Consider the following 25,794-nt stretch of genomic DNA (forward strand, 5'->3'; position numbering starts at 1 on the left):
TTTTTTTAAATAATATTTTACTGTGTTTTACATGAAAGTTTATACAGCAAATTAGGTTCCCCTTTAATAATTTTTATACAAGTTGTTCTGTGCCATTGGTTACAATTTTTACAATGTGTCAGAATTCTCATTATTTCCATTCTGTTCGTTCTTTTTCCATTGATTAATTTCCCTTCCCCTCCTTACCTTCTCATCTTTGCTTCTGGGTAAATGTTGACCATTTGGTCTCATAGAGCTAATTGTTTAAGGCCGCACATTACTCACGGGTGATACTGTTCACTTTATAAGCCAATCTACTATTTGGCTCAAAGGTGACCTGTGGAAACAGCTTCAGTTCCAAGTTCAAAGGGTATCATAGGGCGATAGCCTTAGGGGTTCCTCTAGTCTGTATTGGTCCAATAGGTCTGGCCTTTTTTTAGGAATCTCAGTTTTGCTCTCCCTTTGTCTCTCATTCTCTCCGGGACCTTCTACTGTCTCTGGTCAGAATGGTTGGTAGCGGTAGCCAGGCATTATCCGGTTTTTCTGGTCTCAGCTTTAAAGAGGTTGTGGTTCATGTGGGCTATTAGTCCTCTGGTCTAATTTCTTCTTTGAGCCTTTCATTTCCTTTATTCTCTTTTGCTCCATACAAGTAGGGACCAACAGTTATACCCTAGATGGTTGCTCATAAGCTTTCGAAATCCCAGAACGACTCACCAAACTGGGATGCAGAACATTACCTTATAAACTGTTAGGCAAATTGACTAAGTTTTCCTCCAAGACTACGGTCCCAAGCCCCTTGACCCAGTAAACCAACCCATGAGTTGTCTGGGTAAGTCTAGGAAGCCGCTGTAACTGTGCCCACTATGTAGTTTTGTTACATATGTGGATACGTATGCAGCACACACAAGCGCGTGTACACATATGCCTACCAAACCAAAGCCCAGCCCACGCCGTGGAGTCAATCCCGCCTCACAGCAACCCTACAGCCGAGAGATGGACATGCATTTACTCGCATAGACCTTCCTATAAACATACATATATATCCATATCTGCCTATATAACCACACCCACATTTTTTGGTTGTTTTTATTACTGTTGCAAAATTGTATATGTTATAGCATTTACCAAAACTGTCCCTTTTTCTCATGTACTTTTTAGTGTCTTTATTTACCCTGGTTGAATCGTACTGACTTCACCCATATTTGGGACTGCCTTTCCCATCACCAAAAGTAACAAGTTTCTACTATCTAGAAAGTGATTCCCCCTCCCTTCCCTCTCATCCCTGGTAACCATCAAAGAATTTTGCTTTCTGTGTGTGTGATGCGATGGATCACTTCTGTGTGGCCTTTCTCACCACGACCTTGTAACTCCCACCCAAGTGACTGGGTGGGAGTGTGTAACAAATAGAGTAATTGTGGCCCACCAATGGAATTGGTCAGTTTTGCCATCTCACCAGGCTTAAAGGATATCCAATTCCAGAGCAGAGAAAGGATACCACCACAACCAAGACAGGAGAGCCAAGAGCAGGGTGTATCCTTTGCACCTGGGATCCTTGTGCTGAGAAGCTCCTGGAACCAGGAGAATGAGAGAGAGAGAGAGGAAGAGGGAGCTCTAACACTGAAGATGGTGAGAAGCAGTGGCAGAGAGAGAAACAGCAGAAGGAGAAAGCAGCAGAAGAAAGCATGGTGGGCTTCCCTGCCCACTAAGCAAGAGAGCTGAGTGCCTTTGGGCAGAAGGCTTGCTGGCAGCGTACGGCACCTCCGGGCACTTGGCAGGGCTAGGTTTGCTGACTCACGGAGCTAAAGCTGAGCACCTTCGGGCCAAGGCTTACTGGTGGAGTGGGGTGCTCTGGGACACCTATCGGCAGAGGTAAGAGAGTAACACTTGCTCTAGCAGGGCAGAGGCCGAAGGGACAGAGAGAGGCGTGCCTGCGAGCACAGCTGGGAAGAGGCTGTCTTGAGGGAAGAACTGTACCCTTGAGTGTTCCTGAGACTGAATTGTAACCTGTTACTTCCCTAATAAACCCATAATTGTGAATATTGTCTGTGAGTTCTGTGCAGCCATTGGAATGAATTACTGAACCCAGAAGAAAAGCAGAGAGCATCATGGGAGGGACGGTTGGTGTCAGAGTTGGTAAAGATGGTGCACAGAGGAGCCATGTGTGAGCACCGCCTCACAAGAATCAGCCTTGGGCTGCTGATCTTGATTCTCCTTCCCCCCTGTGCGCTTAGAGACAGTCAGACAGCACCCCACACCTTTTTTTTTTTAATAATTTTTATTGTGCTTTAAGTTTACAAATCAAGTCAGACTCTCACATAAAAACTTACATACACCTTGCTACCTTACTCCCAATTACTCTCCCCCTAATGAGACAGCCCACTCTTCCCCTCCACTCTCTCTTTTCATGTCCATTTCACCAGCTTCTGACCCCCTCCACCCTCTCACCTACCCTCCAGGCAGGAGATGCCAACATAGTCTCAAGTGTCGGCCTGATCCAAGAAGCTCACTCCTCACCAGCATCCCTCTCCAACCCATTGTCCAGTCCAATCCCCGTATGAAGAGCTGGCTTCAGGAATGGTTCCTGTCCTGGGCCAACAGAAGGTCTGGGGGCCATGACCACCAGGGTCCTTCTAGTCTAAGTCAGACCATTAAGTATGGCCTTTTTATGAGAATTTGGGGTCTGCAGCCCACTGCTCTCCTACTCCCTCAGGGGTTCTCTGTTGTGTTCCCTGTCAGGGGAGTCATTGGTTGTAGCTGGGCACCATCTAGTTCTTCTGGTCTTAGGATGATGTAGTCTCTGATTCATGTGGCCCTTTCTGTCTCTTGGGCTCGTAATTACCTTGTGTCCTTGGTGTTCCTCATTCTCCCTTGATCCAGGTGGGTTGAGACCAATTGATGCATCTTAGATGGCTGCTTGCTAGCGTTTAAGACCCCAGACGCCACTCCTCAAAGTGGGATGCAGAATGTTTCCTTAATAAATTTTATTATGCCAATTGACTTAGATGTCCCCCGAAATCATTATCCCCAAAACCCTGCCGCTGCTACACTACCTTTATTCAGGAAATTTCTTTGCTTTTGGTTTAGTCCGGTTGTACTGACCTCTCCTGTACTGTGTGTTGTCTTTCCCTTCACCTAAAGTAGTTCTTATCTACTATCTAATTAGTGAATACCCCTCTCCCACCCTTCCTCCTTCCCTCCTCTCGAAACCACAAAAGAACGTTTTCTTCTCAGTTTAAACTATTTCTCAAGTTCTTATAATAGTGGTCTAATACAATATTTGTCCTTTGGCAACTAATTTCACTCAGCATAATGCCTTCCAGGTCCCTCCATGTTATGAAATGTTTCACAGATTCCTCACTGTTCTTTATCGATACGTAGTATTCCATTGTGTGAATATACCATAATTTATTTTTATCCATTCATCTGCTTATGGGCACCTTGGTTGCTTCCATCTTTTTGCTATTGTAAACAGTGCTGCAATAAACATGGGTGTGCATATATCTGTTGGTGTAAAGGCTCTTATTTCTCTAGGATATATTCCGAGGAGGATTGCTGGATCGTATGGTAGTTCTATTTCTAGCTTTTTAAGGAAGCGCCAAATCAATTTCCAAAGTGGTTGTACCATTTAACATTCATTTCCTCCACAGCCTCTCCAACATTTATTATTTTGTGTTTTTTGGATTAGTGCCAGCCTTGCTGGAATGAGATGAAATCTCATTGTAGTTTTGATCTGCATTTCTCTAACAGCTAATGATTGTGAACATGTCCTCATGTATCTGTTAGCTACCTGAATGTCTTCTTTAGTAAAGTGTCTATTCATATCTTTTGCCCATTTTTTAATTCGGTTATTTGTCTTTTTATAGTTGAGTTTTTGCAGTATCATGTAGATTTTAGAGATCAGGCACTTATCGGAAATGTCATAGCTAAAAACTTTTTCCCAGTCTGTACTAGTCTTTTACTCTTATGGTGAGGTCTTTGGATGAGTATAGGTGTTTGATTTTTAGGAGCTCCCAGTTATCTAGTTTTTCTTCTGCATTCTTAATACGGTTCTGTATACTGTTTATGCCATGTATTAGGGCTCCTAACGTCCCTATTTTTCCTTCCATGATCTTTATCGTTTTAGATTTTATATTTAGGTCTTTGATCCATTTTGAGCTCGTTTTTGTGCTCGGTCCTGTTTCACTTTTTTGCAGATGGATATCCAGTTGTGCCAGCACCATTTGTTAAAAAGACTGTCTTTTCCCCCATTTAACTGTTTTGGGGCCTTTGTCAAATATCAACTGCTCATATGTGGATACATTTATGTCTGGATTCTCAATTCTGTCCCACTGGTCTATGTATCTGTTGTTTTACCAGTACCAGGCTGCTTTGACTACCGTGGCGGTATAATAGGTTCTAAAATCAGGTAAAGTAAGGCCTCCCACTTTGTTCTTCTTTTTCAGTAATGCCTTATTTATCCGGGGCCTCTTTCCCTTCCATATGAAGTTGGTGATTTGTTTCTCCATCTCATTAAAGAATGTCGTTGGGATTTGGATAAGAATTGCATTAAATGTATAGATCGCTTTTGGTAGAATAGACATTTTTATAATGTTAAGTCTTCCTAACCATGAGCCAGGTATGTTTTTCCCCTTACCTAAGTCTCTTTTGGTTTCTTGCAGAAGTGTACTGTAGTTTTCTTTGTATAAGTCTTTTACACCTCTGGTAAGATTTATTCCTAAGTATTTTATTTTCTTAGGGGCTACTGTAAATGGCATTGATTTGGTGATTTCCTCTTCATTGTTCTTTTTGTTGGTGTAGAGGAATCCAATTGATTTGTGTATGTTTATCTTGTCTCTCGATACTCTGCTGAACTCTTCTATTAGTCTCAGTAGTTTTCTTGAGGATTACTTAGGGTTTTCTGTGTATAAAATCATGTCATCTGCAAATAGAGATACTTTTACTTCTTCCTTGCCAATCTGGATGCACTTTATTTCTTTATCTAGCCTAATTGCTCGGGATAGGACCTCCAACACAATGCTGAATAACAGCGGTGATAAAGAGCATCCTTGTCTGGTTCCAGCTCTCAAGGGGAGTGCTTTCAGGCTCTCTCCATTTAGGGTGATGTTGGCTGTTGGCTTTGTATAAATGCCCTTTATTATGTTGAGGAATTTTCCTTCTATTCCTATTTTGCTGAGAGTTATCATGACTGGGTGTTGAACTTTGTCAAACGCCTTTTCTGCATCAATTGATAAAATCATGTGATTCTTGTCTTTTGTTTTATTTATGTGATCAATTACATTAATTGTTTTTCTAATGTTGAACCATCCCTGCATACCTGGTATGAATTCCACTTGGTCATGGTGAATTTTTTTTTTGATATGTTATTGAATTCTATTGACTAGAATTTTGGCGAGGATTTTTGCATTTACGTTCATGAGGGATATACGTCTATAATTTTCTTTTCTTGTGGTATCTTTACCTGGTTTTGGTATCAGGGATATGGTGGCTTCACAGAATGAGTTTGATAGTATTCCATCCTTTTCTACACTCTGAAATACCTTTAGTAGTAGTGGTGTTAACCCTTCTCTGAAAGTTTGGTAGAACTCTGCAGTGAAGCTGTCCGGACCAGGGCTTTTTTTGTTGGGAATTTTTTGATTACCTTTTCAATCTCTTCTTTTGTTATGGTTCTATTTAGTTGTTCTACCTCTGTTTGTGTTAGTTTAGGTAGGTAGTGTGTTTCTAGGAATTCATCCGTTTCTTCTAGGTTTTCAAATTTGTTAGAGTACAATTTTTCATAGTAATCTGATATGATACTTTTAATTTCAGTTGGGTCTGTTGTAATATCGCCCATCTCATTTCTTATTCAGGTTATTTGCTTTGTCTCCTATTTTTCTTTTGTCAGTTTGGCCAGTGGTTATCAATTTTGTTGATTTTTTCGAAAAACCAGCTTTTGGTCTTGTTAATTCTTGTGATTGTTTTTCTGTTTTCTATTTCATTTAGTTCATCTCTAATTTTTATTATTTATTTTCTTCTGGTGCCTGTAGGTTTCCTTTATCGCTCTCTTTCTATTCAAGTTGTAGGGATAATTCTTTGATTTGGGGCCTTTCTTCTTTTTGGATGTGTGCATTTATTGATATAAATTCACCTCTGAGCACTGCTTTTGCCGCGTCCCAAAGGTTCTGATAGGAAGTGTTTTCATTCTCATTGGATTCTATGAATTTCTTTATTCCATCCTTAACGTCTTCTATAATCCAGTCTTTTCTGAGCAGGGTATTGTTCAGTTACCAAGTGTTTGATTTCTTTTCCCTGCTTCTCCTGTTATTGATTTCCACTTTTAAGGCCTTATGGTCAGAGAAGATGCTTTGTAATATTTCAATGTTTTGGATTCTGCTAAGGCTTGCTTTATAACCTAATACGTGGTCTATTCTAGAGAATGTTCCATGTGCACTAGAAAAGAAAGTATAGTTGGTTGCTGTTGGGTGGAGGGTTCTGTATATGTCTACGAGGTCAAGTTGGTTGATTGTGGCATTTAGATCTTCCGTGTCTTTATTGAGCTTCTTTCTAGATGTCCTGTCCTTCACCGAAAGTGGTGTGTTGAAGTCTCCTATTATTATTGTGGAGTTGTCTATCTCACTTTTGAATGCTGTTAGAGTTTGTTTTATGTATCTTGCAGCCCTGTCACTGGCTGCATAAATATTTAATATGGTTATATCTTCTTGGTGTATTGTCTCTTTAATCATTATATAGTGTCCTTCCTTATCCTTTATGATGGATTTAACTTTAAAGTCTATTTTGTCAGAAATTAATATTGCCACTCCTGCTCTTTTTTGATTGTTGTTTGCTTGATATATTTTTGTCCATCCTTTGACTTTTAGTTTGTGTCTTTAAGTCTAAGGTGTGTCTATTGTAGGCAGCATATAGACGGATCTTGTTTTTTAATCCATTCTGCCACTCTCTGTCTCTTTATTGGTGCATTTAGTCCATTTACCCTCAGGGTAATTATGGATAGGTATGAATTTAGTGCTATCATTTTGATGTCTTTTTTTTGTGTGTGTGTTGTCGACAGCTTCTTTTTCCCACTTAATTTTATGTGCTGAGTAGATTATCTTTATATATTGCCCTTTCTTCATATTTGTTGTTGTTGATTTTGTTTCTGCTGAATCTCTATTTTTTTCTTGTATTTTATTTTGATGAGTAGAATACTTTGTCTCCTTTGTGGTTACCTTATTATTTACCCCTATTTTTTCTAAATTTAAACCTAATTTTATTTCTTTATATCACCACATCTTCCTCTCCATATGGAAGGTATATGTTTACATTACTCAGTCCCTTTTTATTATTCTAATGTTGTTTTCTTTTATATAATAACATGGCTGTTACCTCTGTTTGAGCTTATTTATTTATTTATTTTTCTTTATGATCTTGCTTGGGTTTTATGGATTTCCCTGTCTGGATTGACTTCTGGCTGTTCTGTCCAGTGTTCTGGTCTTGGGTTAATACCTGATATTATTGATTTTTTAACCAAAGAACTCCCTTTAGTATTTCTTGTAGTTTTGGTTTGGTTTTTATGAATTCCCTCAACTTGTGTTTATCTGGAAATGTCTTAATTTCACCTTCACATTTAAGAGACAGTTTTGCTGGATATAAGATTCTTGGCAGGCAATTTTTTTCCTTCATTCTTTAAATATGTCATCCCATTGCCTTCTTGCCTGTGTGGTTTCTTGGTTTCTGCCGAGTAGTCTGAGCTTATTCTTTTTTTTTTTTTTTAATAGTTTTTATTGAGCTTTAAGTGAACGTTTATAAATCAAGTCAGTCTGTCACATATAAGCTTATATACACCTTACTCCATACTCTCACTTACTCTCCCCCTAATGTGTCAGCCCTTCCAGTCTCTCCTTTTGTGACAATTTTGCCAGTTTCTAACCCTCTCTACCCTCCTATCTCCCCTCCAGACAGGAGATGCCAACACAGTCTCAAGTGTCCACCTGATACAAGTAGTTCACTCTTCGTCAGCATCTCTCTCCAACCCATTGTCCAGTCCCTTCCATGTCTGATGAGTTGTCTTCGGGAATGGTTCCTGTCCTGGGCCAACAGAAGGTTTGGAGACCATGACCGCCGGGATTCCTCTAGTCTCAGTCAGACCTCTAAGTCTGGTCTTTTTATGAGAATTTGGGGTCTGCAGCCCACTGATCTCCTGCTCCCTCAGGGGTTCTCTGTTGTGCTCCCTATCAGGGCAGTCATCGGTTGTGGTCGGGCACCATCTAGTTCTTCTGGTCTCAGGATGATGTAAGTCTCTGGTTCATGTGGCCCTTTCTGTCTCTTGGGCTCACAGTTATCGTGTGACCTCGGTGTTCTTCATTCTCCTTTGATCCAGGTGGGTTGAGACAAATTGATGCATCTTAGATGGCTGCTTGTTAGCATTTAAGACCCCAGACGGCAAATTTCAAAGTGGGATGCAGAATGTTTTCAGAATAGAATTATTTTGCCAATTGACTTAGAAGTCCCCTTAAGCCATAGTCCCCAAACCCTGACCCTTGCTCTGCTGACCTTTGAAGCATTCAGTTTATCCCGGAAACTTCTTTGCTTTTGGTCCAGTCCAGTTGAGCTGACCTTCCATATATTGAGTATTGTCCTTCCCTTCACCTAAAGTAGTTCTTATCTACTAACTAGTAGGTAAATAACCCTCTCCCACCCTCCCTCCCTCCCCCCCCTCGTAACCACAAAAGTATGTGTTTTTCTCAGTTTATACTATTTCTCAAGATCTTATGATAGTGGTCTTATACAAAATTTGTCCTTTTGCCTCTGACTAATTTCGCTCAGCATAATGCCTTCCAGGTTCCTCCATGCTATGAAATGTTTCACAGAGCCGTCACTGTTCATAAGCTTATTCTTATTGGTTCTCCTTTGTAGGTGACTTTTCGTTTATCCCTCGCTGCTCTTATAATTCTCTTTTTCTTTGGTTTTGGCAAGTTTGATTATAATATGTCTTGGTGACTTTCTTTTAAGATCTACCTTATGTAGAGTTTGATGAGCATCTTGGATCGATATCTTCTCATCTTTCACGATTAAAAGGAAGTTTTCTGCCAACAAATCTTCAACAATTCTCTCTGTATTTTCGGTTACCCCTGCCTGTTCTGGTACTCCAATCACTCTAAGGTTATTTCTCTTGGTAGAGTCCCACATGATTCTTAAGATTTCTTCATCTTTTTTTTTTAATTCTTTTATCTGACTTTTCTTCAAATATATTAGTGCCAATTGATCTATCTTCAAGTTCAGAAATTCTAGCTTCTACTTGCTCAATTCTGCTCCTCTGACTTTCTATTGAGTTGTCTACTTCTGCAATTTTATTGTTAATCTTCTGAATTTCTGATTGCTGCCTTCTATGGATTTTTCCAGCTTATTAAACTGTTCATTATGTTCCTGAATAATCTTTCTCAGTTCTTCAGTTGCTTTATCTGTGTGTTCCTTGGCTTGTTCTGCGTGTCATCTCATTTCTGTATATTAAACTTTTGTATTCTGCATGTGCTAATTCCAGGAATGCTCTTTCATCTAGAAGATCCCTGGATTCTTTGTTTTGAGAGCCTGTTGAGGTGATCATGGTCCGTTTCTTTCTGTGACTTGATATTGACTGTTGTTTCCATGCCACCTATAAGTTATTGTATTAGTTTATGCTTGCTTGCTGTGTCGTAGCTGCTTGCTTTGTTTTGTTTTGGTATACCCCTATGGGTTGCTTGAGTGAGCTAGCTTGATTGTTTTCGCCTTTGGAGCTCTGATGTCCTGTCTCCAGATGGCTAGAGCTGTTATCAGGTATACCAGTCTAGGAGTCCATTCACTTTTCTTGTATGAATTCAGCTCAGGTTTCCAGGTAGCTGGTCATCAAGTATGTGGTACAGGCTCTGTCCAACAGTCTTAGAGGGGCAGGGGTGATCGCTGTATGTACTGGTATGTGATTGCAGCAGGCGGTCACGCTCTGAGCAAGGCAGGGGGCTGAGAACCGACCCCCAAGTGTCTCTGAGGAAAGCACGTCCCTGTTCCCTAGAGCGTGCAGGTGGATGGGTTCTGCAGACGGACCATGGGCACCCAAAGTTTTTGGTTGCAAGGACTGGGAGGTACCAGTTATCTTTGGACCCCTGTCACGGGTGGCTGGGTGACCTGAGTGGAGTTACCAGTCCTTAGGTCCCTGACGTGGGTAGGCGAGGACCTTGTTTAATAGGCAAAGCAATGTCAAACATCAAACACCCACCTCTCCACTGCACAGCTGAAATGGTTGGAGTCTGCCAACAAGGACCTATTCTCCCAAGATAGTCTCACACAGGACCATGCAGAAGGGAAGGTGCTCAAAGTCCACGGACAGTTTATGCCTAGACAGGAGCTGCTTCTGTCCTGAGTTCCCCTGGTTAGTGTAGCTAGCAAATTATCTTTTCCCCAAATACAAATTTTTTCCTTCCGCAAGGCCGGGAGGATGGCTCTAGGTGCTCAACAGTGCCTATCTCAGGCCCACGGAATTCAGCCACTGAAGCTGGTTTGCGGTTGGGGAGGGGACGTTAAAATATACGCAAGCACTTAGCTTTTGCCAAGAGCACCATTCTCCTCAAGTTCCAGAGCTGTGAGTAGACTGTGTGGCTGGCTGCTTCTCCCTGAGGAAACTGCAGCCGAATGCTAGTACCAGCCCATCGCCACCACTCTGGGAATGGTGCCTGAGGGCTCCCCACGATTCGGGTCTGGTAACCCCTCTCTGCTTCTGAACGCTCTCTTCCTCCCCCTGCCCCTCAGTTCGTCTTCCAAGCTTGCCTTTGAAGCTCAGGGCTCCCAGCTTGTCACAAATATACTCGTTTCACTTGCTTTTTCGGCTCTTTGTTGTAAAGAGGGCTCGCCGGAAGTGTATCTAGTCCGCCATCTTGGCTCCGCTTCCCCCCATACCATTTTTACAGTGTGTATCTATTATTGATTTTTTTATAATAGTGGGACCGTACGATATTTGTCTTTTTTGTGATTGACTTATTTCACTCAACATAATGTCCTCCAGATTCATCCACGTTATAAGATGTTTCATGGGCTCCCTTGCATATTATTCCATTGCATGTATGTACCACATTTGTTTATCCATTTATCCACTGATGGGCACTTAGGTTTTTTCCAGCTTTTTGCTATTTTAAAGTATGCTGCAATGAACACAGGTGTGCATGTCCATTTGTGTCACTGGTCTTATATCTCCAGGGTATACACCTGGTAACAGGGTTGCTGAAATAACCACCAAGGTATTTCTATTTCTAGCTTTCTGAGGAAGTGCCATACTGTTTTCCATAGTGGTTGTACCATTTTACAACCTTGCCAGCATTTGTTGTTTTCTCTGTGTGTGTGTGTGGGTATGTGTGTTTTAATCACTGCCATTTTTGCAGGGGTCTCCCACAGATTTTGAAATGGGATCGCTTAGAATTACATGGTTCTATGTCTTAAAATTACTTGGGAGAAAAATATAAATCAAAAAGATTCACCTGACGAAAACAGAAAGAAGTCAAAGACAGCAATATAATTGTACTTTTCTGACATTTACCTAGATGCTACTTTTTAACAAAAATGAAAAACAAAACACACACATGCTCATTTTGTTGAATACCTACTTTCACAAAAATATCTAAAAGTCGACTTTATAAAAATGACGTAAAGTCTGTGCTACAGGGTGATGGCTGTTACCCTACTAACAATCAGCCCTCAGCCCCAACGGGGGAGGGCTGTGCCTGGGCTGACAATGGCGCACCCCCAGAGGCAGCACCCATGCTCTCCCCACCTCACCCACTAGCTCGGGAAGCCAATTACACAAGTGATCCCAAGAACTGACTAGGGCTGCTGTCTGTGTGTTCCGCCAGCCAGCCAGGCCACCCACCAACCTTACTGTAGACTCCTCCCACTGCACCCTATGACCTCCCAGGCCAACTTTTCCACTGTTCGCATTTGCTGCCCCTCCCACCCAGAGTGACCCTTGTTCTACCTTCTCTAGGTCCGACCTTCAAGCCCACCTCCACACACTCCCCACCACCTCCCATCTGACTCCCTGTGGCACAGCAGCTCACTAGCAGACTAAACCATATTCCTCCACTGGGGCTGCTTTCTCATCCAGCCACCACTACACAGCACTCGCCCCCAGCAGAGTTAGGCTCCTGATGACTCCAGGGATGAGGGCGTGATGCTCCCAGCACACCACTGGTTGCCAAACGCTTATACTGATCACTGATCATCCCTTTCCACCGTGCCCTTGAATTCAATTCAGATTCAGTTAAAGCCAGCTCTTTGCCAGCCCGGCCCTGAACCTGTGCCAAGTTGATATTCTCACATTCTCCTCCCACCTTCGCCCCCCTCCCCATCTCCACCAACCATCTGGCTATAGAGTTTACAGACAAAAATCAAGGCAATCTCAAAAAACAAAAAGGAAAGAACTCTGTCAGTCAAGTGTCCCACAACGCCTCCTCTGCCTGCATCTGCCTGGCGCCGGCTTCCCCTGATGCTGTGACTGAGCCATCCCTGTCTTGGGACAGCTGGCCCTCATGCCACCTCCCTCTGATGGCCATTCGCAGCCTTGTCCATCTCTCCGGGAGCCCCCACCTCTCACCTGGTTTTAGGGCAGGCTTCCTGCTCCTCCCCCTTCTCTGCACAGCAGCAGCAAGACTTCAAACTGAAGTCCCATTGGGGTGAAGCCAGGGTTCCCACATAAGCCATCTTCCTCTCTTCCTCCTCGTGGCCCTCCCGGCCCCTCCACGCCCTCCAGCCACATGGGTCCCCTATGGTCCTCGGCCCTCAGGGTATACCCCTCAGCTACAGGATCTAAACTGTGATCCCTCCAACAAGCTTATCCCCGTTGCTGGCTTATTTTTCTCCCTGACATAGTATGCAAAGTACTATATAAAATGTTTATTCATTTTATGTCTATCTCACTAGAATGAAAGCCACGTGATGGCAGGCGTTTTGTTCACTGCACAAGATGGGCACTCAGTAAATTTAACAAATGAATTAGCCTAAAAAAAAAAAAAAAAAGGTACTTTCCTGGCCTACCGTGGCAGGCAGACTGGCCCACAGATGTCCACACCTGGCCCCAGGTCCCGAGAATATGACCTGATGAGGCACAAGGACTTTGTAGACATGACTAAGGGAAGCCATAATGGATCCTCCAGGTCAGCCCCATCTAGTCACACAAGCCCTTAAAAGTGAGATCTGTCTCACCTGGAGGCAGGATTTGAGACAGAAGAGGATGCTGGAGAGACTCTAATCTGCAGGGATATGCAAAAGGGGCTGTGCAAGTGCAGAGGGACTCCGGCGGTCTCCAGACTATGGGGCAACAAGGGAATGCAGCAGCCTCCAGACTATAGGGCAGCGGGTTTCTCTTTATATGGAGCCTTTCTGGCCCTGGGTTTATAGTTCTGCCAAAATGATTCGCTAGGCCACCATCTTGCAATGGGATTGGACAGTTTACTATGCAAGCAAGGAGCATAAAACCCTTTCAACAGTTGGTCGATTACTAAGAAAGTTAGGTGACTGTAACCTGCTGAGAGAATTGGTCAGTTCGTGGTCTTGATGGAAGGAGTACGCTTAGGAAAGTGCCAATCCCACAGAGTTTGAGGGGGGCCTCACTATCATCGAGAAGAGCTAGGAGTGGAGCGTGTCCTTTAGACCCAGGGTCCTTGAACTGGGTCCAAAATAACGTTAACTATGTGCTTTGGGGTGATGGCTGCTATCCTACGAACAATCAGCCCGTAGCCCACAGGAGAAAGAGAACGCTCTGACACTGAAGATGGCACGAAACGGCACAGCAGTAGCAGGAGCAGCAGCGGTGTGAGACGGTGGGAACCAGGAGACTGAAGCAAGTCAGCTGCGGTGGGGCTTGCCAACCCACAGAGTGAGGGAACTGAGCACATTTGGGCAGGAGGCTTGCTGGCAGAGTGGCATGTCTCCTGGCTAAAGAGCTGTAACACTTGCCCAAGCAGGGCAGAGGCCGAGAGGAGGCCTGCCTGTGAGCACAGCCAAGAGGAAGCAAGAGCTGTCCTGGTTGGAAGCTGTTCTGGTTGACGAAACTGATCTTGCCCTGTGTTGTTCCTAGTACTTCCAATTTGATCCTGATCCCAGACTGTAACCTGTCACTTCCCTAATAAGCCCACGACAGTGAGTATGGTCTGGGAGTTCTGGGTGGCCACTACAACGAATTATCAAACCCAGCAGAGCAGTAGAAAGCGCTGTGGGGAGGATGGCTAGTGTCAGAACTGGTAAAGGAGCTGGCCAGAGGAGAGATGTAAACAGTGTGTTTCACCTCACAGCAGCCGGTTTGGGGCTGATCTGGGCTCTTCTCCTACTTCTTCCTGAAGTTAGAGGACCTCTGACATCACTAGCTTTACAGGCAGCAAACAGCCAACAGGGAAACGGGCCCCCTCCCTCCCAGAGCCACACCAACTGCACTCAGCAAACAGCATGAGCGGGCTCAGACTCAGCCCCACAGCCCCCAGGAAGGAGCGCGCCTGCTGACACCCTAATTTCGGTCCTGGGAGACCCTAGGCAGGGCCACACAGGGCTTCTGATGGACAGAGTTGAGAGGTAAGTTGTTGCAGCCGCAACAGAAAATGGAGCTGCCCTCTGCAGTCACCATCCCATTTCTCTCCCTTTTCCGTGGTTAGACTTACTTTTTCCAGTTATTCCTCTCTCCTACCAAATGCTGTCTCAGGTGACCTGCCAGCAGCACGTGCGCCTGCCCACTCCCCCGCCCCCAAAAAGGTGCGACACTTGGCTTCCAGGACAGCATCTCGCCAGGGCTCCTCCTACCTCAGCTGTGGCTCCTCTGGTCCCCTCGGCTAAACCCCCACATACCCTCACCCTTTCACCCCTTCAGGCCAGCATGCCTGCAGCCGTCTGCAGAGCGGTCTTCTCCGGGGAGCTGGTCCAACAGTGTGGTTCAGAGAGAGGCCTCTGGAGCTGGACCACCTGAGTCTAAGTCCTGGGCTCGTTGAGGGTCTTCCTCTTTTCCGCTGACCCTGTAATCTGCCAAGCATGATGTCCTTCTATAGAGATTGATCCCTCCTGACAACATGTCCAAAGTATGTAAGACGCAGTCCGCCATCCTTGCTTCTATGGAGCATTCTGGTCGTACTTCTTCCAATACAGATTTGTTCGTACTTTTGGCAGTCCATGGTAAATGCAATATTCTTTGCCAACACCACAATTCAAAGGCATCAATTCTTCTTCAGTCTTCTTTATTCACTGTCCAGCTTTCACACGCATATGATACAATTGAAAATACCATGGCTTGGGTCAGGCACACCTTAGTCTTCCAGGTCACATCTTTGCTCTTCAACACTTTGAAGAGGTCCTTTGCAGCAGATTTACCCAATGCAATGCATCTTTTGATTTCCTGACTGCTGCTTCCATGGCTGTTGATTGTGGATCCAAGTAAAATGAAATCTTTGACAACTTCAATCTTTTCTCCGTTTATCATGATGTTGCTTATTGGTCCAGTTGTGAGGATTTTTGTTTTCTTTATGTTGAGGTGCAATCCATACTGAAGGCTGTGGTCTTTGATCTTCGTTAGTAAGTGCTTCAAGTCCTCTTCACTTTCAGTAAGAAAGGTTGTGTCATCTGCATAACGCAGGTTGTTAATGAGTTTTCCTCCAATCCTGATGCCCCGTTCTTCTTCATATAGTCCAGCTTCTCATATTATTTGCTCAGCATACAGATTAAATAGGTATGGTGAAAGAATACAACCCTGACACATACCTTTCCTGACTTTAAGCCAATCAGAATCTCCCTGTTCTGTCCGAACAACTGCCTCTTGATCTATGTAAAGGTTCCTCATGAGCACAATTAAGTGTTCTGGAATTCCCATTGTTCGCAGTGTTATCCATAGTTTGTTATGATCCACACACTCAAATACGTTTGCATAGTCAATAAAACACAGGTAAACATCCTTCTGATATTCTCTGCTCTCAGCCAGGATCCATCTGACATCAGCAATGATATCCTTGGTTCCACATCCTCTTCTGAAACTGGCCTGAATTTCTGGCAGCTCCCTGTCGATACACTGTTGCAGCCGTTTTTAAATGATCTTCAGCAAAATTTTGCTTGCATGCGATATTAATGGTTGTTTTCTAATCCCCACATTCGATTGGATCACCTTTGTTGGGAATAGGGATAAATATGGATCTCCTTCAGTCAGTTGGCCAGGAAGCTGTCTTCCATATTTCTTGGCATAGACGAGTGAGCACCCCCAGTGCTGCATCTGTTTGTTGAAACATCTCAATTAATATTCCATCAATTCCTGGAGCCTTGTTTTTCACCAATGCCTTCAGAGCAGCTTGGACTCCTTCCTTCAGCACCATTGGTTCCTGATCGTATGCCACCTCCTGAAATGCCTGTATAGAAAACATAATTGCTACCTCAGCCACATCACATCCCGGACAGCTGCCCACAGAAAGAACGGAAATCCTAGCGTGGCACCGCTGGCCCTAAGGAGCTCAGGGTGCTTTAGACCTAGTAATTAACTAATCCTCACTACACTCTGGTGCTGTCATCAGATAAGACTTTAAGGGTTAGAAAAATGCCCCAGGATGCAAAACAAAAACCAGGCAATTTCAACTCGGATGTTGGTCTGCAGACTGTTAAGCAATCCTGTACACAGAGAACATCAAATCTTGGGGTAGGTGGAAAGAAAGGTAAACAGGAAACATTTTGAACACAGGAGAGGGATGTTCCAAAAACACCGCAGCTCTCACTGGGCTTGAATTTTGGGCAAAAATGAAGAGTCCAGGCTCTGCTCATGGCCACAATTTGCAGAAGTGGAAAGAAAAGGGAGCAGAATCAGGGTCCGACCCAAACCACCAGTTACAAGAGTTTTTCCTAAACAAACATCCAGCAGAAAGTCAACCATTCAGCCAAGGGTTCACTGCAGTACCGGGAGGCTGAGTGAACGCACAGGCCCAAAGAACTCCGGGCCCAAAGAACCCCATAAGGGAGGAGAATCACCGGCTCTCCTAGAGCCCATAAACAAGGTGAGCACAACACTGCCCTTCTCAAAACTCTGTAGCTTCCTGCTACCACAGCGAGAAATAACAGGGACCAGCACCTTCCTCCCCACCCTGTACCCCATGCTCTCCTACCTCCCACCCTGTGGCTCCCTGGGCTCCCACAGAAGCCCTGATGACCCATTTTCCACACCATCATTATGAGCTGACTGGGCCCCTGCGCTGTTCCTCTGTGCCAACAGTGCTGGAGGAAAGAGCATGAAGAACTGAGAAGTGATGTCTGGAAGGCAAGCAAGACCACGGTGCTACTCAGAGAGCACACTGTTATCTCCTGGACCATCAGAAGCCAGCAGCCTCCAAGCAAGGGGTTGCTACTGGGCAGCCTCTTCCTTTGACGCTGGGCACCCCGCTGCCCCACAGTCTCCCTAGTCCACATCCCAGCTCTAGTCTCCAGGGCACCGTTTAAGCTGGTCTGCATCCATCACATACTACTTGCGCTGTGCCTCTCCGTGAGCACCCCGTCTCACGGCCTCAGCTCCCACCTCCACACAGGACGCCATGGCAACTATCTGCCTGAGCTGCTTCTCACCATAAACCCGCACGCGGAGCTCCTCGCAGCACTCAGCAACAGCAAAGTCAAGATGGAGTCAGCGTAACATCGGTTCACAATTTGCAGCTTAGGTACCTCGGGCATCCCATGAGCTGGTGAAAACTGCTCACTTCTGTTTTCCTATGTAAGCTCATTTATTTTTTAAACTGGGGGAAAGTTATTCACTTAAACACAGCACCCAAAGGTAATAGAAGCCTCAAACGTGTGATTTCAGTACCAAATCTTTGACACTGCTTAAAATCAGGCCGGTCGCTGTGCTGACCCAAGACGTGAGAGGGGAAGGAGGGAGGACAGTCCTACCTTTCTTCGTTCTTTCTAGCACAGTGGATGGGGGCGGGCAGGGTGTGGCGGAGCAGGAGCAGACAGGCTTTAACAGGAAAAGGAACACAGAATACAAAGCATCCCCAGTATTAACGTGGAGTTCCTTTTTTTTGGATGTCCACAGCATACTGAGGCCACTATTGCTCCTTCTCTGCCCTCTCCCTCTAGGGTCTCCCCACCTCCAATTCAGAGAACTCCTCAGGCCAAGACCTGTCTGGTCCCTCTTGATGGACTCTCACCACCCACACCTGGAGCCTGAGTAAAGGAGGTGCAGGCACAGACAGGACCACCTCCCACTGGTCTGCTCGCTCTGACGCCCATGGGAACCATGTGCCCACTGCTCCTAACTGCACACAGCACCACACATAACCAGACCAAGCCTACTCTGACCCCTTTTCCAAAGCCCAGGCTGAATCTCTTCAGGGTTCAACGTGCTCAGACTGGGGAATGCTGCCTGTCATCTACCCACCGTGGGCTAGGCAGCACCGGCCAGCGTCCTGACAGGTCTGTGGTGAGACCTGCGTCCGCAGGAGGGGACATGGGGAGCCTCCTGGCAGTTTGCATACACCTTTTTTGCCAAATGAGGTAACCACAGATTTGCAAAAAGGACTTTTGGTTCTCAAAGCTTTCTAAGTTTTGCAATTTGAGATGAGGGAAGGTGACCCCTTGCTCAAGAACCTACTAAGTGCATGGAGTCTATTCTGAGGAGCCATCATGAAGGAGAGCATCTCCGCCCACAGCCCACAACCATTTACTTGAACTTCTCTATTCCTATTTAGTGGAAACCCTGGTGGCACAGTGGTTAAGAGCTACGGCTGCTAACCAAAAGGTTGGCAGTTCAAATCCACCAGGCACTCCTTGGAAACCCTATGGGGCAGTTCTACTCTGTCCTATAGAGTTGCTATGAGTCGGAATTGACTCAGCAACAACAGATTTAGTTTTTTGGGTCTTATTCCTATTAGTGTAAAATCTTACACCCAAAACATCACTTCCTACATTGGACGCTAACCTTCCCCTCTGCTTGGATCTATTTGATTGTTATAAAGCCAAGGAAGTGCCATTTAATCCCACAAAGATAGCCTTTCCAAGCCTCATTTCTATATAACTGTGACTACAAACTTCTGACACATGCTGTTGCCAGAAGCCTGTTAAACAACGAAAACCACGGTAGGAGGAAGGAGAAGGAATGCTAAGCACCTGCATGGGAACACACTCTCTGGGACTCTGCAACTTGTCCCATGGGAAGCAGACCAACACCCCCTTCAGAGGAGAGCACAGCCCAGGGCCAGTGTCCAGTTCCTAGAAGCAAGCAACCACCAACTCGGCACAAAGGCCGCATCTGGAGCCAAGACCAAGTTCCCCTCTGGCACCGGGGCTGGTTACTCTCGTCACTCTCCCTTCATCAAACGCTTCCTGAACCAGTTTCTCAGGAATATAAATAATGCATAAGACTGCAAAAAAAGATACGCAAGAAGAGCATTCTTTTTTAAAAAGTCAGCACTTTAAAAACATAGTCAAGAGCCTTGCAAGTTAAAACACAACAGACAAACTCTGATTCTGGTCTTTACTACTAAAAAAAAAAAAAAAATCATCACCATCAAGTCAATTCCAACTCATAGCAACCCTACAGGACAGAGCAGAACTGCCCCATAGGGGCTGCAAAGCTGTAAATCTTTACAGAAGATTGCCACAACTTTCTCCCGCAGAGCAGCTGGTGGGTTCGAACTGCCGACCTTTTGGTTAGCAGCCAAGCACTTTAACCACTGCGCCACCAGGGCTCCTTTACCACTAGTCAGGAAAATTAAGTATAGATTTTATATTTAATTTTTACACTAAAGTTCAAGCAGAATTTAAATTTCTATGTTCATCATTTCTCCGTGTCCAACTTATGACTCATAACCAGAATTTTATGAACAAATAACATTTTTTAAACTTTAGTCATGCTAAAGAACAATTCGAGGAGTGCCTAAATTCAACAAAATTAACAGAAATGGAAGGGATCAAGTTCTATAACCCACAATGAAAAAAGCACAGTGACCATTCTGCTGGTTCATCTTTGTGCCTGCAGCAAACTGCATTGCACTCTTGAGAACACGGATAATTTGTTTTTGCCAGCTGGGTTGTTACATCTCTCCCTCCACTTGTTTTCCTTGTCTGAGTTCCTGGAGGGATTAAGTAAACGCCTCCGTGAGATGGAAGTCTCAGAATTCATCCTCTCATCTGCACACCCAGCTCCCAGTGCTGCACTGACAGGAAGGATAAACGGCAATTCCTACCCACCAGCCACTTGAGTGTCTCGCAACAACCCATAATTTCTCCCCTTCGTTGAAGTCCCTGACACTGTGGCAGTCGATTTTCAGTCTCACTACACTCTCAGCAGTGCTCCACACTCACTAATGCGCAAGTGTTGTGGCATCAATAGTGATGCACAAAGATGTGTACCTCCCATTCGCTGACAGACCACATGAGCACAAGACAGTGAGTTCCAAAATAACTGGATAAGTACAAGTAACGGTCACCTCATTGCCCCTTTTCAGCAGTTGTTTTTCTTGGAATTCATTGCTTCAATATAACCCAATTAACGCAATACTCCGGATGGACCTCAAGGGAATTACGCTGAGTGAAAAGAGCCAATCTCAACAGGTCATGTACAGTATGCTTCCACCTACAGAATGTCCTGAAATCACAAAATTACACAGAGGGAAAACAGATCAGCAGTTGCCACGGATGGGCTGGCTATAAAGGGGTGGCACAGGGGCTTCGTGTTGATGGAACAGTTGTGTACCCTGACCGCAGTGGGGCTAACACCAAGCTACACCCACGATGAAACTGCCCAGAAATACGCAAACAAATGAGCACAGGTAACACTGGTGAAATCCGACTACGCGCAGTACGTGCACCAGCGTCAGCTTCCCGGCGATGAAACGGCGCTGTAGTCGTTACCGAAGGTGCTGGCTACCGAAGGTGCTGGCGCTGGGGGAGGCGGGACGAAGGGTGCTGTGGGGCCCCCCGTACGTTTCTCTGCAACTTCCTGTGAATTCATGACTATTTCAAAATACAGGTTTTCTTGTTGGAAACTGTAAAGAAATAAAAGGACTAGAACTTTCTTTAATGTCAATTAAAAACAAAGAAACGGACACCTCAGTAACTCCCACACGCTGAGCTCACGCGAGCGGCCCCTGGATTGACGTCAGTTAAATAGGAAGTGAACTGTTGAGCTAAGGAATCCACAGGGCCACAGGCCCACATGGCCCAGCAGGGAGCACCTTTGCAAACCTAGGGCGTGTTCACTTCTGCTCATGCTACGGGATAACACTGAGAAGAATGGGAATTCCAGAACACTTAACTGTGCTCATGAGGAACCTGTACATAAACCAAGAGGCAGTTGTTAGAACAGAACAAGGAGAGACTGCGTGGTTAGAAATCAGGAAAGGTGTCCACCAGGATTGTATCATTTCACCATACTTATTCAATCTGTATGCTGAGCAAATAATTCAAGAAACTGGACTGTATGAAGAACATGGCAACAGGCTCAGAGGAAGACTCATTAATGACCTGCAATACGCAGATGACACAACCCCATGAAAGTGAGGAGGACTTGAAGCACTTACTGAAGATGAAAGACTACACCTCAACATAAAGAAAACAAAAATCCTCATGACTAGACTAACAAGCCACATCATGATAAATGGAGAAGACCGAAGTTGTCAAGGATTTCATTTTACCCGGATCCACAATCAACACCCATGGAAGCAGTAATCAAGAAATCAAACACACCACGTTGGACAAATCTGGTGCAAAAGACCTCTTTAAAGTGTTGAAAAGCAAAGATATCACTTTGAGGACTAAGGTGCGCCTGACCCAAGCCATGGTATTTCTAATCACCTCATATGCATGTGAAAAGTGGACAATGAATAAGGCAGGCCAAGGAAGAATTGACGTCTTTGAATTAAGGTGTTGGCGGAGAACACTGAATACACTATGGACCGCCAGAAAAATGAACCAATCTGTCTTGGAAGAAGTACAGCCATAATGCTCCTTAGAAGCAAGGAAGGCTAGACTTTGGACATGTCATCAGGAGGGACCAGTCCCTAGAGAAGGGCACCATGCTCGGTTAAGTAGAGTGTTAGCGAAAAAGAGGAAGACCCTCAAAGAGACTGACTGATACGATCGTTGCAACAACGGGCTCAACCATAGTAAGGACTGCGAGGATGGTGCGGAACTGGACGGTGTTTCATTCTGTTGTACGTGGGGTCACTGTGAGTCAGAACCGACTCGACGGCACCTGACAACAACAACAGTTCAGGAAGGTAAAAAGGAGTTGCAATTTTATACCTGAAGCAGACTTTACTGATACCTGAGCTCAAACTCCACCCTCTCGTATGTCAGTTGAGGAAACTGAGGCTCAGTAGCTGTTGGCTTCCGGTCATGGAGCTGGTGAGTCAAGGTCAAGCCCCTGGATGGCCAGCTCACTGCCCTCTCCACAGCGAGCCTGGCTATTCCTCGCTCACCCACATCACTGAACAGTGTGCACACAAAATCAGGGGCCCAGGTGGGGAAGAGTGACCCCTCTCCCTGCATCAGGAACCAAGTCACACCAACTCTGCCCGGCCTCACTCTCTGGCCCCACCTCCAGCCACCGGCCAACACTTTGCCAAGAACATTAACTCCCTGCTTGTCCACGCACATCCTGGCCTTTACCCCTGCCACCTCTCTGCCTGAAGTGTCCTTTAAACGTTTCCAAAAATCAACCTCAGAGTCACCTCCAAGGGGGTGTTCTCTGGCTCACTCATCTATTGATTTACTCAGCACACACCACGTGCCAGGCACCATGAGAAGTGCACACTATATGCCAGGCATCGTGACAGGCACAGGAGACAGATGGTCCCTGCCCTCATGGCATTTACAGTCTAGGAGACACAAACTCAGACATGTAGCCCCATGAGCTGACGGCAACTGCTATGGAGAGCAGTTCAGTACAAGTGCTATGGCTATGACAGGGTAATTGAAATGAGAGATGGCAGCAGTGTTTCTGAGGAAAGGGCCATGCTGAGCAGGGACCTGGCTCCCCCAGGATCAGACAACCCTTCTTATTCAAGCTCCTTCAGGGTAGGAATCGTTTTACTCATTGGTCTACACTAGTGGTTCTCAATCAGGGGCAATTTTGCTCCCCAGAACATACTTGTCAATATCTGCAGACATTTTTGGTTATCACACTTGGGTAGGGAATGCCACTGGCATCTAGTGTGTAGACGCCAGGGAGCTGCTGAACATCCTACAATCCACAGGACAGTCCCTACAACAAAGGGTGACCCAAACGTCAACAGTGCTGAGGTAGAGGAAGCCTGGTCTACATACTGTCAGTCAACCAAAGCGTACCAAGCACTTCACGTGTGGCAGGGACCATCTAGTCAAAGATAAGACCTGGCACAAACGTGTATCCAATGAGCGTGTGATCTGCTGTAGGAAAACAACTCTGAAGCTCACCGTCCCAGTCCTGCAGTAGGCCACGTGCAGCGCGATCTTCAAGAATTGGGGGCAGAAGTCATAGCTTATTTAAGGCTGCTAGGAGTACCTGGGTGGCATAAATGGTTAACGCGCTCGCTGCTAACTGAGAGGCTGAAAGTCTGAGTCCACCCAGATACACCTCAGAAAAAAGGCCTGGTGGTCTACTTCTGAAAAATCAGCCATCGAAAACCCTGTGGAGCATAGCTCTACTCTGACACACGTGGGGCAGCTATGACTTGGAGTTGACCTGACAGCAACTGATAAGCCTTTGCCTGCGGGGTCCTCTCAATAGTAACACACACACACACACACATACACTTAGTTTTACAAAACATCTTATGATTACGAATAATATTGTCTTGGACAAAAAAACAGAAAAGTGCCCTACTTGTAAAAGCACTGATCTGAGGTGTGTTTCCACACCTATTTCTGCAGGGCAGGGGGAGGAACAGACGGTCTGCTAACCTTCCAAGGTAACCAGCCCGGTCTCCAACTCTAGCCTGAGATGAGAATGGACTTACCAGTAAATGAGATTATAAAAATTCCACAAAATGTACGTTAAACCTCAGGTAATAAAAATCACAAGGTCAACTATTTGGTGGATAACAAGGAAAAAACAAAACACCGGGCAAGAGACTGGCTTCTACAGTTAATAAAAGGGGATGCCCTGTGAGTCAAAGGAGTTTCTATACACACACTTCAGTGGCGGAGGGCACACCCACCCCGCATCCTCTCAGCAGGGCTGCCTTCCTGGCTCCTTGGCTCTTTGGTGTGGATTTTTTCCACCCTGAGAGGCCCGCTGTCGCAAGAACGGGTCTGGTTGGAGGCAGCAGGCAGAGCAGTCCCCTGGAGTAACGGCCTGATGGCTCTGGTGTTCTGGCTCCCTCAGGGAGTGAATCATTTTAAGCTTAGATCTAATCAGGGTGTAACAAGCGCCTTCTAGAAGCCGGGTCCCATAGCTGTTTCCCGTTTCACTAGCTGCACTCCCAAAACGAAAATCCACAATATTTTGGGGAACGCTGGGTTAAATGCTCCGTTACTAGAAAGGCTGAGCAGACACCATTTGAGATGACATCATCCTGGGGACGGGTGTCTTCGCTGGAACCCCCTCGGCGGTGCCACAGCCCCCCGCGGGGGTGACAACGCGGAGGGGGCCACTGGGGAAGGCGACGGGGCGCTGGAGGGGGTGCAGGCCGAGGCCCTACCGTCCCCCACCCGCACCCCAGGCCTAAGCCCCCTGCATTTTTGGGGGCTCCATCCCAGGCCCCGGGCTGCACCCCCACCTACCCACCCCCCAGGTCTGCATCCCCGGACACACGCTGGCACCCGGACAGCCTGATCTGCACCCTGCATCCCTGACACCCGCACCCCAGCCTGGACCCATTAGCTTTGCAACTCCAAACACTCGACTTCGCCCGCCGCACCCCGGCTGGAGCCCCCGCAATCCCACCAGCCCCCATTCCAGACCCCGAGCCTGCGCCTCCGGGCCCCGCGTTCCCGGACCCCTGCCCCCACCCGCCAGACTCGCACCCCCAGGCCCCCCCCGGGCCTGCGCCCCCAGACGGCGCCCCCCCCGGGCCTGCGCCCCCAGACGGCGCCCCCCCCGGGCCTGCGCCCCCAGACGGCGCCCCCCCCGGGCCTGCGCCCCCAGACGGCGCCCCCCCCGGGCCTGCGCCCCCAGACGGCGCCCCCCCGGGCCTGCGCCCCCAGACGGCGCCCCCCCCGGGCCTGCGCCCCCAGACGGCGCCCGGGGCCGCTCACAGTTGCGGATGTCCGAGATGAAGACCGCCAGGCCCCGCATCCCGTCCCCCTTCGACACGGCCGGCATCTTCGGGCCCGGGTGGCGGCCTCAGCCGGCGGGCCCGGGAGGAGGAGTGCGGGCAGCGGGGAGCGGGGAGCGCGGAGCGCGGGCCGCCGTCGCCGCCGTCACCACCACCGCCGCCGCCGCCGCCCGAGGAGGAGCCGCCTCAGCAGGAGCCGCCTCAGCAGGACCCGCCTCAGCAGGAGCCGCCTCAGCCTCCGAGCGGCGCTTTCTGGGCCGCGCACGCGCACGCACGCAGCTCGCGCCGCACGCACGCACGCGCACGCACGCGGCGACGGACGACGGCCGGGGCGGGCACCCCGTGGACGGCGCGCGCGCGGCCGGCGGCGCGGGGACGAGCACGCCGCGGAAAGCGCATGGAGGGAGGTGCGTGGGCGCCCCCTGGGGGCAGAGCGCGGCGGCTGAGTGGTCTGGAACCACGGGTTCGCGTCCCGGGGCCGCCGTTATCCGTGGAAGGCGAAGCTGCAGACTGAGCCCGACGCGTGGCTGCTTTTGTTGTTGTTATTACTATTATTCAGGCCAGCGTGTGCTGCAGAGCGGCCGAAACCGGTGAGCGGCCGGCGCACGTCAGCTCAGATCTC

The 25,794-nt window shown here is 46.9% G+C and overlaps 1 protein-coding gene across 2 annotated transcripts in view; it reads right to left on the reverse strand.

Moving 5' to 3' along the window:
- Window positions 1–25,345, reverse strand: part of AP2A2 (adaptor related protein complex 2 subunit alpha 2) — a 96,290-nt gene extending 70,945 nt beyond the window's left edge. For both annotated transcript variants that reach the window (XM_049892918.1, XM_049892916.1), the window contains exon 1: window positions 25,153–25,345. In XM_049892918.1, the coding sequence (XP_049748875.1) occupies window positions 25,153–25,219 (67 nt within the window). In that variant the 5' untranslated portion in view covers window positions 25,220–25,345. The remainder of the gene's footprint in view (window positions 1–25,152) is intronic.
- Between the last annotated feature and the right edge of the window lie 449 nt (window positions 25,346–25,794).

The sequence above is a fragment of the Elephas maximus genome, chromosome 7 (assembly GCF_024166365.1).
Source record: "Elephas maximus indicus isolate mEleMax1 chromosome 7, mEleMax1 primary haplotype, whole genome shotgun sequence".
NCBI classification, from domain to species: Eukaryota; Metazoa; Chordata; class Mammalia; order Proboscidea; family Elephantidae; genus Elephas; species Elephas maximus.